The following is a 14,038-nucleotide window of genomic DNA, read 5'->3' on the forward strand; positions in this document are numbered from 1 at the left end:
CTTTTTCCCTACTAATTTGGTTTTTGTGTTTCCATTCCCCCTTTTCTCCGATCGCCATGGGCGAAAAGCAACCTGAGGCAGCACCACAGATCGTGGGTGCGAATAGACTCGATGATGCTGTGGTGTATCTCGAGGGTCATGCAGGTGCCGTAGACAGCCAAGTTGATCTGCAGGCTCTCCGCCGGAAGATCGATCGTCGGTTGATGCCATACATGTTTTGCTGCTACGTTTTACAGTTCCTGGACAAGGTGATGCTGAACGTACGTCACCCTCTCTTTGGAATCATATTCAACCAGTTTCTTGTTCTAACATGGACTACATATGCATAGTATGCCGCTGTGATGGGAATTAAGAAAGATTTGAACCTTGTTGGCAATGACTTTTCCAACACTGCGACTTGGTTTTTTATTGCCTACTTGATCGCCGAAGTTCCCAATGGTAATGATCTTCCCTGTCACTTTACCCCATATTTTAAAACATGACTGATATTTAAATCAAGTCTACTGTCTGCAAAAAGCGCCCCCTGCGAAATGGTTAGGAGGAAATGTGTTCTTCTGGGGAGTCGCAGCCGCCGCCTCATCCGGAGCACAAAACTACCAAGGTCTCCTGGTAGCACGAATCTTCCTAGGAATCTTTGAAGCTACAGTTGGTCCCTCGTTGATGCTCATCAGCAGTCAATACTACACTCGAAGCGAGCAAGCTCCTCGATTTACCGTGTGGTATATGGGCCTTGGTGTTGCTCAGATCCTCGGTGGTCTCATTTCCTTTGGCTTCCAGCATGTACACCATGCCTCAATGGAAGGATGGCGAATCATGTTCCTCGTTTTGGGACTTGTTACGTCTGTGATCGGTGCTCTCACCTTTTTCTTCATCCCGGATACACCGATCAAAGCTAGTTGGTTGTCGGAGAGCGAGAAGGTCGCTCTCTTGGAACATGTCAGCGAGAACCAGACTGGTGTATGGAGCACCAAACTGAACTTGAGTCAGATTCTGGAGGCTGTGTGTGATGTCCAGCTGTGGCTTTTGACCATTACAACAATTTTGGTACGGTTCACATTCCACCCCTTGCCGCCATTCCAAAACCTAATTCGACTAACACGGCCTGGTATCACAGATCTCCGTCTCTAGTGGTGTCGTAACCACTTATTCGTCGACATTGATCGCAGGATTTGGTTTCACTGGACCCATCTCAGCCCTCCTTAACACACCCGGCGGCATCGTCAGTATATTTTTCACCCTCCTCGTCGGATTCGGAATCCGTCGGACCTCACACCGCTGGGCATGGAATGTGCTATGTACAATTCCCGGAATAATCGGCGGAGGCCTACTGTCCTTCCTCCCCAAGACCAACAAAGCCGGTGTGCTGATTGGTATATACCTGGTCAACGCAATTGTCGCCACTCTTCCAATTCTTTACCAGTGGACCATGGCCAACTGTGCTGGCCACACCAAACGCGCATTTGCTAGTGCACTTGTCGCTGGGTCTTTTTCCGTTGGAAACATCATTGGTCCACAGACATTCCAGGCTCATGACGCGCCAGAATACCACCCCGCTAAAATTGCGGTTCTTGCTACGCAGGCGGCCGCCGCTGTGTTGTCGGTTGTTCTCTTCATTTACTACATGTGGGAGAACCGCCGTAGGGATCAGACCAAGGGAGAAGTTGATGAGACAATGATTGATGAGACGAAGTGGGCTGGGCTCACTGATAAGCAGAACCCTTCATTCCGCTATGTTTACTAGATATGAGAGACGGTTGTTCGATGTTGTGGTTAATGATTCCAAAGAGTATAGGAAATTTGGTGCTATGTCACTGGATGATATCTGCAATATGTTGTTGTACGAGGAAGAAAATGTAATTTATGAGAATAGGACATGAGTTAATATCGATTCAAAAGAGCAAAAATCATCAGATGAATACATACGGTCAATCGGTCGCATTATACACTGCCATCAGTGTATGTATTTCTAAAGAAAGGCGCAGGCAACTTGCAAATTTCACTACTTGGTATATGTTCACATGGCCGATCGATATTACATCCCGACCGCGGAAGAAACTCGGCAGAACCACTTAGTTGTTTTGACAATCCTAGCATCCTAGCATGAATTGTGTACTGGTCGCAGCTAAAGCTTTCCGTCTTTCATTCATCCACGCTCTCAAGATGCACGTTAAGACAGGATTGTTATTGATAGCCTGGGCAATTGTTGCAGCCTTGGGATGGAGCGGTGATTCTGGGGAATTGGCAGCCCAGCGATCCTACTTTTATGTTGGAGGACAATATATTCCAAACGGTGCTGGCGAGCATATATTCACGGATCAGATGTACGTGGAAAAGTTGACTCCGGCTGCGGGGGTTACGAAGCCGTATCCAGTTGTCTTCATCCATGGACAAGCTCAAACAGGTACCGTACGTATTGTTGAAGATCACTCGTCCCCTTCGCAGTAACTAAATGCGATTCTCGCAGAATTGGCTCAACAAGCCTGACGGAGGGGAAGGCTGGGCCTCTTACTTCCTCTCGAAAGGATACGCATGCTATATCATCGACCAAACCTTCCGCGGTCGCAGTGCCTGGCTCCCTGGAAATGGAACAATGGGTACCTACAGCGCAGAGCTCTTGCAGCAGAGATTTACTGCACCTAAGAAATACAACCTCTGGCCACAGGCATCACTACATGCCCAATGGAACGGAACGGGCGTCATGGGCGACTCGAATTTCGACGCCTATTATTCCTCAACGGTCGAGTTCCTCAGTTCAACAACCTACCAGCAGTCAACCGTCCAAGCCGCTGGAGCTGCCCTGCTTGACACTATAGGATCACCAGTTATTCTCCTCTCCCACTCCCAGGGCGGTTTCATGCCCTGGCTCATTGCAGATGTTCGTCCAACGCTCGTCCACTCCATCGTCTCGATTGAACCCAGCGGCCCTCCCTTCCAAGACGCCGTCTTTGGCAACACTCCCGCGCGTGTCTACGGACTCACTGATGTCCCTATAACCTACTCGCCTATCCTGGCCGATCCGATCGACCTCGTGAAACAGGTTATCCTTTCTAACTCATCACTGTATTCAGACTGTGTAATCCAGGCTGATTCCCCTGCACCGAGACAGCTCGTCAATCTCTCTCAGATACCTGTCCTGGTTGTGACGACCGAATCGTCTTACCATGCACCGTATGACTGGTGCACAGTCAAATTTCTGCAACAGGCAGGTGTCCCGGCGCGGCATCTTCAGCTTGAGGATATTGGAATCCATGGCAATGGACATATGGTATTCTTGGAGAAGAATAGTTTGCAAGTTGCTGCGGCTCTACTGCAGTGGATCGAGAGGACGTAATTTGTGGGATGTAAACGGATATTATTTATCTGGTCTGTTAAGCCTGACCTGAAAATCTGCCCTTAGTCACTTCACATCAATATCAATGCAGAAATACTATAGGTGCAACATTTCAAGAACGTAGAATCTTCTAGCATTACGAAAAATGGAAGAAATGGTGCCGTTTCATAATAAAGTTGTTTGGTAGGCTTTAGGACCACAAGGTATCCGTGACAATTGTTTTTCAGTGTTGACAATCGGGATTGTTTACATGGTGTTTTCCATTCTTCCATTCGTATTGTTTCGTTACTTGGATACATAAATCTGCGTACTTAGTTTTCATTGGTAGTCATTCTTCTTTCTTCAACCACTGTACCAAATCGCCTCAGCTCCCACCACTCACTATGCTCTGGGTATATCTTATTGCGGCTTTGATCCAGCTGTGCTGGGTCTCTCCCGGCATCTCTGAGTTTTACTGTTGTATGGATGCTACCACGGACAACAGGTTGCAATGCTGACTATAGACAGACGATTCCCTGGGTTGGAGACGGACCCGATTACGTCCAGGGTTATGGCGCCGAAGTCCTCGACTCGGTAAGTATCTTGGCCTTTTTTTTTTTTTTTTTTTTTTTTTTTTTCAAACTACCTCATTCTCACGCTCAACACAGCATGGTGATGTGACTTCCTATGCAATCAGTTGCCTTGCCACCAAAACTGCCTGTCAGCCGTTCTCGCCCGATCTGACAGTCATTGCTGGACCTGGTAGTGAGTGAATACGCTGCCGCCGGAGATGAATGAATTACTAAGTCTTTGCCTAGCATATGATATGATTGGCACTGGGGTTGCTTTTGACATCAAGTCGGACTGCACGTTTATAGGTGAGCCTACACGCACCTTGGCGACTTGTGTCCAAACAATCTCATACCATAGCACTCCACGCGTCATTACATCCTCAATTACTGTCACTGGAACCCAGAACTTGATGACTGGAATCTACGCTGCTATGCTGCGCATGACCGAAACTGGAAAGCCTACTACGACGGAGCAGTCTACCACAACCGAGGAACTTGCCACGACCGAGTTACCCGCTTCGACCGCTACTTCGAGCCTTGCTACCACCACTACTGAAAGCAGTACAATGACGGAACCCTCGACTGCTGCTAGAAATGAAACTCAAGCCTCAGAAGTGACTGGCATCCAGATCCCCCCTCGGCCTGGTAATTCAACCAGTTATTCGAACAGCACCGAGACCGTGACTGTGACGATGATTGTCACCGAGACCCCGGCAGCTTTTACTTCCAAGTGTGACTGTGAATACCCTACTCATGCACAGACGGACGAAACAGTGCTTTCAAGGATCAAACCCAACGTGGGAAACACCATCACGGCAAAGAGGGCAGCTATGATGCTGATGGGTGCCATTCTCGTTGTCATTGTCTTTTGCATCTGACTCACCGTGTGGGAATGGATACGCCGCACTCAGACGTTCATTTCTGCTCATGATAAGGTCCGTCGGATCTTTATGAGAGGGACAGGAAGGGGTTAATAACGAGGGGATACCAGATATTCATGAATTGACAGCTAGTCAGAGAGTGTCATTCTCTAGTTACCAAGTAATGCAATGAGATGTTGACCCCATGAAATGCATGCAAATACTGATTCTGTAGCTGCTTATGATTTTGTGGCGACTTTGCTCTCCCAGATTATGGTCTGAGTTATAAGCTTAGCTGCAATCGACACACCTACTAATATCTCCCGAACAATCACTACGAATGTATCAATATCACCAGCAGATGACATAATCCCAAGGTCATTGTGCATTCTGCAGCTATCGTGTTCAACTATTATGTCGCATTGTCTGAACTTCTGGTCATTGCAGGAACTCTTTCTTGTCAACGAGGTATCATTTAGGCCGTCAATGGGATCGGCACAGGCCCTTTTGGGCCAACGCTGCCACTAATATTTGCCTGATGCATTGACCTTGGACCCATGCTTATAGGGTAATCAATAGCTGAGTGAAAGAGTCCATAATTATCCCAAACAACCATGTCTCCTTCTTCGACCGGAGCCAAGAGAACGTACTCCGGCTTCAAAACACGATTTTGAATATCCAAGAGAAAGTTTCTAATATCGGCAACATCCTCCATAACTCGAGGCTCTTCGTCTTGCCACCTGCGCAGATAGAGCTTTTGAGCGCACATACCATGCACCTGGAAGGCCTTCTCGCCCGTCAGGGGATTGACCCAGACCAAAGGATACTGTATCTTGAGTTTAGCAAATTACGTATCTAAACAAAGGCGGAAGGTGAAGTCTGTACCCTCTTTACTGCACACGATCATATTCTCCCAGCTCTTCCATCGTTAGACGCTCACCTCCTTCTGCCAGACCTAGACCATTGGAGTTCCCTTTGCAGCTTCCGACCCACTTGTAGGGGTATGGTGCATATTCAACCCAGCTATGGTCAGCCAACGCCTGTTCTTCGGTAGAGAGCATTTGGTACAGCTGAGAAGTACTGAAGTATGCAGTCTGGCCAGGTGGCGACTTCATAGTTCGTTCCGACCCGTCGGCCCACTCGACGGTAACGTCTGGTCCTTTGGGAAGTGTGATGCACCGCAAAGTCGTGAACCATGCGGGGTCTTTACCATATAGCGGAGCATCAATATGCCAGCGCTGGAAACGCGTGAGCCCATTTTCAAAGTCTTCCATTCGCCTGTTCGGTGATCACGTTTTCCCTCTGGCTTCCATCCAAATCGAATCCCGCGGCCATATTGGCGTACACCGTGCTTTTTGGATTTTGGAGTGGCTCTGCAATCAGTCTCTCTCCTGTTTGTGTTGCGCAAATCTCGAAAACAGAAGAATTCGGGAAGCGTTATGGTACAACTTATTCTCTGGTAAGTTTAGGCAGCCTTGTTGCCATCCCAATTGCCGGCGAACTTCTAAAGGTCCAGGCACCTACTGGGGGCTTGGACAATTATTTTGGTTTGATAATTCTTGCGGGTTAGTTTATTCTTGTGCATGTCTCTTTTTTACTTTATCTAGAGGCGTGAGTTGGCTGGGGCTTAAAAGTTTTCTAGTAATTGATACGGCTTGGTGGTTCTCCACGGAAGAAAAGGAAGAACGATAGCGAGGATGAGCTTCCAGCGTTGTGCCATCAAAGGAGCCTCGTTGAGACTATTGCTGAAGCCCCGCTATATCACCTCTCAGGTGAGGCCTAGGTGCCGGGAAATGACCCGGCACTTTTCTCTTTTGAATACCATTCTGGAAGTTATCACATCCTTCATCCGTATTTTCTTTTGTGCCATTGACTGCCAATTCTACATTGGCCACCGGACTCACCACTACAAGATTGAAAAGAGCTCGCGTTAGAAATATCATGAACTCTTTCGTATTTGTAAGCACACTTCGTGACTTAACATGAGTCTGGTTAAATGATGTTTTGATTTGACTACTTTGAAAAAAAGAATTTGCCTCGATTGCATTTCTCCAGGAGCTCTTGAATCGCCTCGACAGATCCCGTCAAGTCCTGCAGAAGCATCTGATGCCCAACGCCTTCAAGAACCCCCACCAAGGCATTGTCGCCAATAAGCTCTTTCAGTCCCAAGGATCTATCCACGGGTGAAATGATATCTCCACTTCCAGCTAGCAATAAAGTAGGTGCATTGATGGAGCTGTAATCCGGATCAAGATGATCCAGGTCCGCAACTGCCTCACAGGCTCTTGCATATGCCTCAGCATCACAATCATTTACAGCTTTTCGAACACACTCTCGAGTCTCAGAAGCCACCAAGCCCTGGGGTGGGAAGTTAGAGCTTGCAGCCATATCTGCTGCGGCCTGTATACCCTCTTCGCGTGTCTTTGCTGCCATGCCTAGCATTCTTTCTCTCGCCGCGGGAATATGTGCAATTGATCGTCCAGCCCCGAGTAGAACAAGGCCTCGAATTTGTGATGGATGTCTGGAGGCGTAATGCATTGAGACGATAGCGCCGAGGCTGTGGCCGATGAGGATGATCTTGAACAGTGTTTTGCAAAGATGCCATGAGATATTCCAGGTCATTGACATAGCGCGTGATGGAGAGAACGGTTTGTGGGGAGGATAAAGCGGTTCGACCGAATCCTTCAAAGTCCACGGAGACTAAACGATTCATATGAGGCGAGAGAAATGGTAGCTTGGATTCGAACGTCTTAGTCGATCCGCCCAGTCCATGAAGAAGAATGATTAAAGGACCTGATTGTTTCCCGGTCTGAGTATAGTGCACATTGGTGCCGTTGGGGGTTTGGTGGTAGAATGATGAAGAACTATGCATTTTGTCTTCCGATGTTTGAGTTGACTTTTGCTTTCTTCAAATTTTCCAAAGAATGTCAGTCGAACAGCACAAGCCCAAGAAACTTAATAAATTTGAAGTTCAGGGTGCTAATATGGCAATCCGACCAACGGATCCGAACACGGCCGAGCAATCCGGCCGATGATATGCGCCTTCCGTCCAATTGAATGGTCCACAGAAAGTCTTAGTATAATAGCAAAGGACATTTATACCGAGTTGAGTCAATATCGAGAAGTTGATTCAATCATAGTTACCATGGTATTTGCTGTTTCCACCACCGCCACTGAAGGCAAGGCCCCAAAGATCTTGACTGTTCGTGAGGTCTATCAGCCTCCATCAGCAAGTCGGAGCAATGGTCGTGTGGTACCAATCAAACATGAAAATCAGGTAGACTTTGGAGCCGAGATCTATGGTATCGATCTCAACAACTTCAACTCAGCAGACTTCGATCTCATCTCTGATGCGCTCCACCGTCACAAGCTGCTTGTGTTCAAAGAGCAGCCACAGATGCTGACGCCCCAACAGCAATATCGCTTGACTTCATGGTATGCCATTCCTGTATCTTCCATTTTTCTCCCTGTTGATAGTTTGTTGTTCAATAGCTTTGACCCCGACGAAAAGACTGGAGGCTTCGCCCACGGCGCCGACCCAGTGCTTCTTTCCGATAAGGGAGTCACGATATATGGCCTGCCCAATCGACCAGCCATTAACGCTCAGCCCCAGGTGCACATTCTGGGCCGCGGCGAAGTTCCCCAGGACCATTTCGATTTCCCGCCAGGATTCCAAGTGAAGGGAATTGACCACGTCAATTTTCATCTTCCACCTCACACCCCACAGGAGGAGCGAGATGCAGGATCCAGCCGCTTGTACCAGTGGCACTGGGATGGGTCCCTGTACAAGATTCCTCCACCACGTGTAGGTTGTCTTCTGGCGGTTCGCACGCCCAAAGGCCCCGATGTCACCGTGCACTGGGGTGATGGGACGGGAAGAACCATGAATATCGCGCCGGGGGCAACCGCGATGGTTGCAGGATCGAGGGCACTGCAAGTCTTGGATCCGGAGTTGCGTGAGCTTGTTCTAAACAGTCGTATTGAGTACGCACCGCACGCTTTCCAGTGGATGTCAACGGTGCGTAGCACTCGACTTGGTCACCTTATTGAAACCGAGGGCCGTGAGATGCCGTTAGATAAGCTTTCGCCATGGATAGAAGATGAGATCTGTATCTACCCCATGGTCTGGACTAATCCGGTAACGGGGGAGAAGTCTTTGCAGGTTCACGGCCAGGGCGCATCCAAGCTGTATCTGAAAAGCAACCCCAAAGACGAGGAAACTGTTGTCAGTGACTTGAAAGAAGTCCGCGCTTTTTTGGACAAGTAAGTTTTCATCGTCCTTTCAGCTCAAGGATGCGGTAGGCTGACTACAAAATTGCAGGAATTATGAGTCCTGTTCTGTCACCAGAAAATATCTACGCGCATCCTCACGAGAAGCAAGATGTCATTCTCTGGTACAACCGGGCATTATGGCATAGCATTGTAAGATTGGGTAGTCTCAAATTAACTGGTGCAAATTCTAACAATCTCCAGACCGAGTTCCCAGAATCATATGGGCCGCGGATCATGCATCAGTGCAATATTGCAGCATCGGATCACCCGTCAGTATAGCATGTGGGGTTGGTCATCTTGGATTAAGGATAGTTGCAAATACATACAGAATGATACAGTTTTATATGTCTTCATTCTCGACGAGCGCCGACCAGCAGGAATTTCTAGTATAATAAAAAGTAATTTCACAATCCGTGTCCCAAATATATATTCAGTGTCCAGGCTGTGGATGATTCCCTTCTTCAAAGAAAATAGTTTCCTTGGTTCTGGTGGTATTACGCTCCTGGGGTGAACTTTTCTACCCTTTGTAGCGACATATTTGAGATATATGTCAAGCTGGAAATGCTGGGCTGCACGATTCTTGGGTTAACAAGCGCAATCTTGAGTCCAGGTTACTGGGAGCGCAATAAATAGTGTATTATTCTGTTATTGAGCTAAGACCAGCGACATAATCTTCCCAAATCATATCTTTGGCATGATAGATGATTGCTTCAAATCTCCCGAGCTCACATCCGCCTCCGCCTCCAAATCCGAATCCATTGCATTCAAAGGAGAAACAACACCTGGTACCACGGCAGACACAAGTGATGCTCTATTAGGCCAGACATGATTCAACACAAAATAGAGACCAAAGGAAAGACTGAACCCATAAAGATAGTTGATAGCATATAAATGCTGTAGACCGGTGTCAATGCTGACATTATCTGGTGTCACAGCATGTGCCAGACCTGGGAGAAGAGGCACGATGACCACCAAATTACAGAGGAGAGCACGCCAATTTGTGCCAAGCTAGAGATTAAAATAATAAATCAGCCATACTGAAATTGTTTGGAATTGAAAAACACGAGCATACCCTGTAGTAATATATTCCTTTGGGATCAAACAAGGCCGGCACGTCGTATTTGCGTCTCTTGATGACCCAGTAATCACAGCAAAGAATACCCGCAATTGGCGCCATGAAAATGGAATATGCGCCCATAAAGCTAAGGAATGTCTTCCCACTCCTGATGATGATCCATGGGCATAGTGCCCATCCGCCTAGGAGGATGCACATGATCATTCCGCGTTTGATGTTGATCCATTTTGGGCACATAGTAACCACATCTAGCAATGTGTTAGCCTGGCTTGGTGTTGCTTGTCCAACAGCACTTACCGACAGAGTTAGCCGAGACGTTGTTGCAGATCTGTGCCAAAAGCCATAACGTCCCACAGAAAAAGGCCGCGGCTCGTCCGCCAGAGGACCCTTGCCATTGAGCAATGATTTCTAGCGGGCTCCATAGGATGGTGCCATAAAGTTGTTTGGATGCACCGGCAGCTATAATACCGAATAGGCCAGTGATGACCTTGAACAGAGGGATCATTGGCAGTTGCCATACCGGGCTACCGGGCTTCTTGCTGAAGCGCGAAAAGTCTGAGATGTTGACCGCAAGTGTTGAAAATCCACCTGAGAAGAGTAAGATCGTGTTCGAGAAACAACTGGAATATTTGCTTACCTGTAATTGAGGTCATGTTCATGAGCCACAGCCAGGCACGCTCGGAGCCATGAACCGTGGGTGGCTGCTTGAATATAACATCGCCACCACCCGCCTTCACTGAAATCCAGATCACCATAGCCAATGCCATGGGCGGTACAAGCATAGATTTGAAGATGAACATATACTGGAGCTTATGGGTCGGAATGAACAGGAATGGCGCTTGGATGACATGATATACAACATAGGAAACCATGCCTTGTGTCGTGATAGCCGCTGACTTGGGTAGATGATTAGGTAGATTTGTGTAACTGGGCCATATGGCTGTAATCATCTGTTCCCGCTGTCAGCTCGAGTATCTCAACGGCAATGGAAGTATACTGACGGCAGTCACGCATTGCCCTCCATACGAGCTCTGGATGCCGAACCAAAACAGGGCCAACATAGCACGCGATGCAACACAGAAATATCCAAAGTATGTACCATAGCTGGCACGAATAGCAACAGGAAATGCAATGTGTAGATCAGCCCCCACGGATCCGTTGAGGACTGTTGGGATGGCATTACACAGTGCCGCGACTAAAGTCAAGGTCACTGTGTCTGTCGCTGATAGACCAGATGCATATGCCGAACTGGCTGCGGACCATGTGGATACAGTGACGAGATCTGACAGCCAGTATTGCGTGAAGGTCCAGCCTGTCCATGTCCACTTCTCTGGGGGTACTGGGTCTTGATCGGCATTACTCCACACATGCGGTGGAGCTATACTGCTTTCTTGCTTGGGCAATGCCCAGTCCGTGCGATGGGTACGCAGACGCATCATGTGTGACAATTCTTTGATACAAGGGGCGGCATTGGTCTTTTGAGGGTTTGTTGAAGAAGTGATAAGGAGAAGCCGTACAGTACTCCTTGATAGCGGAACGTGAAGGTGACACAAAGCAGCAAGTGGTCTTGCCAGGTGATATCATACCCTGAGGCATGCCCAACCTGCTTATCCACCGCATTCTAGTATATTCTGGCCTATGAGGTGTGAATGGCAGCGTATATCGCTTATCTACTATCACGGGTCAGCTAAAGTCTAGCGTCGGCCGAGACGATAACGTATATAAAGCCAAGATTCACCCAACCCGTCCCTCACCCGTGTGGTCAACTTCTATTATCATGAACTTGGCAAGAAGAAAGCGTTTGGCATGTGCAGAGTGTACACGTCGAAAAATCAAATGCGATAAGGTATTGCCGTGTCGCAATTGCCGCCATCGGTGGGTGTGTCCCTTGCTTGGCTATGTCAGCTTCTTACGCCAAAATTCAGAGGCAGTTCTTGTTATCGCACCCCGCAATCCTTGTTCCATCCTCAAGTCACTGCAGAATCCCCACACATCTCTCATGTGTCTCGCCCGACAGAGCGTACTGGAACCCTCGCTGCATGCTTGAATGAGTTGCAAGCGACAGTTCAATCAGTGAGAGCACGCGAAGGGTTAAGTCCAAATTTGAATGATAGCGCAGTGTCTTTATCGGCAGGGCAAGCCCCCTCAACGCGGATTGCCTCCGAGGTAGACGACACCAGTCCCGGTCGTGAGACAGCCGAGGTCGAGGATGCTGCCACAATATTGGAGTTCCTAGCATGGGGTCGAAGGAAAGTCCCTGATTTTGACAGTCTAGCATGACTATCAGCGCCCATTTGCTTGGCCACTCAAACAGTCATTCTGTCAAGCTAGCATCCGCTGTGCGGATCGCCCAAAGCCTAGGAATGCACCGACTAGGCTCCGAACCCGATGATAATGCATCAAATAGAGCCCGAAGGGACATTGGCCGGCGGCTCTGGGCAGAGCTCTGTATCCAAGATTGGTTCTCAATCCCCTTCTCGGAAAGCTATCTCATTCATCGAAGAGACTTTAACACCAGCAAGCCCGTGAACTGCATGGATGACAGCAATGCGAGCCCAGTTCCTGACAATGAGCCTGCCCCAGTTACTTACCATCGTTTCCTTTATGACATCGCAACTCTCATGCCCCAGCTTCAAGACGATATATCTGCATGTCACACACTCTATGCTAAATATGAACATGTCATTCGATACGACAAGCGAATGCGCTCCCTTGTCAGCAAAGATGTCCCCTCATGTCTTCGTAACACGACCCTTGACCCTTCCTGGCCTAAATACATACCCTGGGCACGTCATTGTTTGACAATCAGCTCTGCCCACAAAATCATCATGATTCATCGCAAGTTCCTTTGGTCTAGTTTTACTAATTCGGCCTTTTAACTTCACACGAAAAACGTGCATCGCGGCGGCTAAAACCATAATCCGGGAACAGAAACAACTGTTCAAGGAGAACGGACCAACACTGTGGATTTATCACGCTTTTAGCGTTGCAGCTTGTGTGGGTTCCTCCCGATCTCAGTCTCGAACCACACTGGCTAATCTTCGTTCTAGATCATACTGTGCTTGGATATTTTCTTCGACCCACTTCCTGACTCCGACCAACGAGATAATCGCGCGCTGACCACCGACACGATTGAGATTTTGTCGCAGAGTGATACGAGTATGATTGCTGCTAGGGGAGTGAAGATACTGCGCTTGTTGCTCCAGCTTGAGCAGGATCGAGGGAAGTTATCGTCTTCGTGGGATATTCGTGGTTTAGTCCAGTCTTTCTGTGATCAAGAGGCGTCAGTGGGTCGTTCAAATAATTGGCAACCAAATGAAAACATGCCTCCCATGGAGGCCCACTCGCCACTGTCATCAATACAACTGCCCAGCTTCCCCCCAAGGGAGCCTCATTCAGAGGAAATGTATAATAATTTCCTTCTTCCAAACTCCCGCTTTGGAATGCATGATTCTCTAGAGGATATCTTGTTACTTGCCCAGATTGGAGGATCCTTAATTCAATATATATCCCTAATTTAAAAATTGGAAGAACATCTACATGTGTGCCCCTTTGACTCAGATACAAGATTCAGGTACGGAGTATATTTTGACAACGTGTTCCTGTAAACTGAAGCAATTGAACCGTGGCCCAATCAAGTGTCACGGCCGTAATTCCGCAATGCTTGGTCACCAACTCATAATGTTGCTGAGTAACGATTCTGTCCCGCTTACAAACTCGGCGCTACGTAGCGCCGTACATCCGACTTGCTTACTGATTGGTCAGGTCTTGCATTATATCCGCTATAGCGGGACAACCATAAAAATTGACGCATGAAAATAGAAAATTAAGGGACAATCTGGCAATTAGCAAATTCGCAATCCACTATGTGAGCCAATCTATATAAGCCCCGCCATCCTAAGGGCCTTTGTCTTTTTTCAATTCATTCCAATTCACCACAAACTCCCAC

At 48.0% G+C, this 14,038-nt stretch overlaps 7 protein-coding genes across 7 annotated transcripts; 5 read left to right on the top strand and 2 right to left on the bottom strand.

Moving 5' to 3' along the window:
- Nucleotides 1–56: 56 nt before the first annotated feature.
- Nucleotides 57–1,741, top strand: N7508_003176 (putative MFS transporter; the record flags this gene model as incomplete). Its single annotated transcript, XM_058461242.1, has 4 exons — nt 57–260; nt 330–438; nt 500–1,044; nt 1,115–1,741. The coding sequence occupies 4 exons, from the start codon at nt 57–59 to the stop codon at nt 1,739–1,741; spliced, it is 1,485 nt and encodes a 494-aa protein (XP_058321819.1).
- Nucleotides 1,742–2,160: 419 nt separating this feature from the next.
- Nucleotides 2,161–3,331, top strand: N7508_003177 (alpha/beta hydrolase; the record flags this gene model as incomplete). Its single annotated transcript, XM_058461243.1, has 2 exons — nt 2,161–2,406; nt 2,465–3,331. 2 exons carry the CDS (start codon nt 2,161–2,163, stop codon nt 3,329–3,331), a joined length of 1,113 nt encoding a protein of 370 aa, XP_058321820.1.
- A 507-nt stretch (nt 3,332–3,838) lies between these two features.
- Nucleotides 3,839–4,760, top strand: N7508_003178 (uncharacterized protein; the record flags this gene model as incomplete). Its single annotated transcript, XM_058461244.1, has 3 exons — nt 3,839–3,904; nt 3,979–4,075; nt 4,129–4,760. Coding segments are annotated over 3 exons (795 nt in total), but the record flags the coding sequence as incomplete, so codon positions are not given.
- A 457-nt stretch (nt 4,761–5,217) lies between these two features.
- N7508_003179 (TauD/TfdA dioxygenase family protein) lies at nt 5,218–6,016 on the bottom strand (the record flags this gene model as incomplete). The annotated part of the gene is made up of 3 exons (XM_058461245.1): nt 5,218–5,568; nt 5,628–5,635; nt 5,683–6,016. 3 exons carry the CDS (start codon nt 6,014–6,016, stop codon nt 5,218–5,220), a joined length of 693 nt encoding a protein of 230 aa, XP_058321822.1.
- A 1,871-nt stretch (nt 6,017–7,887) lies between these two features.
- Nucleotides 7,888–9,293, top strand: N7508_003180 (TauD/TfdA dioxygenase family protein; the record flags this gene model as incomplete). The annotated part of the gene is made up of 4 exons (XM_058461246.1): nt 7,888–8,177; nt 8,220–9,005; nt 9,074–9,164; nt 9,216–9,293. 4 exons carry the CDS (start codon nt 7,888–7,890, stop codon nt 9,291–9,293), a joined length of 1,245 nt encoding a protein of 414 aa, XP_058321823.1.
- A 402-nt stretch (nt 9,294–9,695) lies between these two features.
- N7508_003181 (nucleobase cation symporter-1 family protein) lies at nt 9,696–11,525 on the bottom strand (the record flags this gene model as incomplete). The annotated part of the gene is made up of 5 exons (XM_058461247.1): nt 9,696–10,022; nt 10,087–10,337; nt 10,387–10,677; nt 10,727–11,039; nt 11,091–11,525. 5 exons carry the CDS (start codon nt 11,523–11,525, stop codon nt 9,696–9,698), a joined length of 1,617 nt encoding a protein of 538 aa, XP_058321824.1.
- An 840-nt stretch (nt 11,526–12,365) lies between these two features.
- Nucleotides 12,366–12,968, top strand: N7508_003182 (fungal specific transcription factor domain-containing protein; the record flags this gene model as incomplete). Its single annotated transcript, XM_058461248.1, has 1 exon — nt 12,366–12,968. The coding sequence occupies one exon, from the start codon at nt 12,366–12,368 to the stop codon at nt 12,966–12,968; it is 603 nt and encodes a 200-aa protein (XP_058321825.1).
- Nucleotides 12,969–14,038: the final 1,070 nt, after the last annotated feature.

The sequence above is a fragment of the Penicillium antarcticum genome (genome assembly GCF_028974205.1).
Source record: "Penicillium antarcticum strain IBT 31339 chromosome Unknown utg000003l_segment0_segment0, whole genome shotgun sequence".
NCBI classification, from domain to species: domain Eukaryota; kingdom Fungi; phylum Ascomycota; class Eurotiomycetes; order Eurotiales; family Aspergillaceae; genus Penicillium; species Penicillium antarcticum.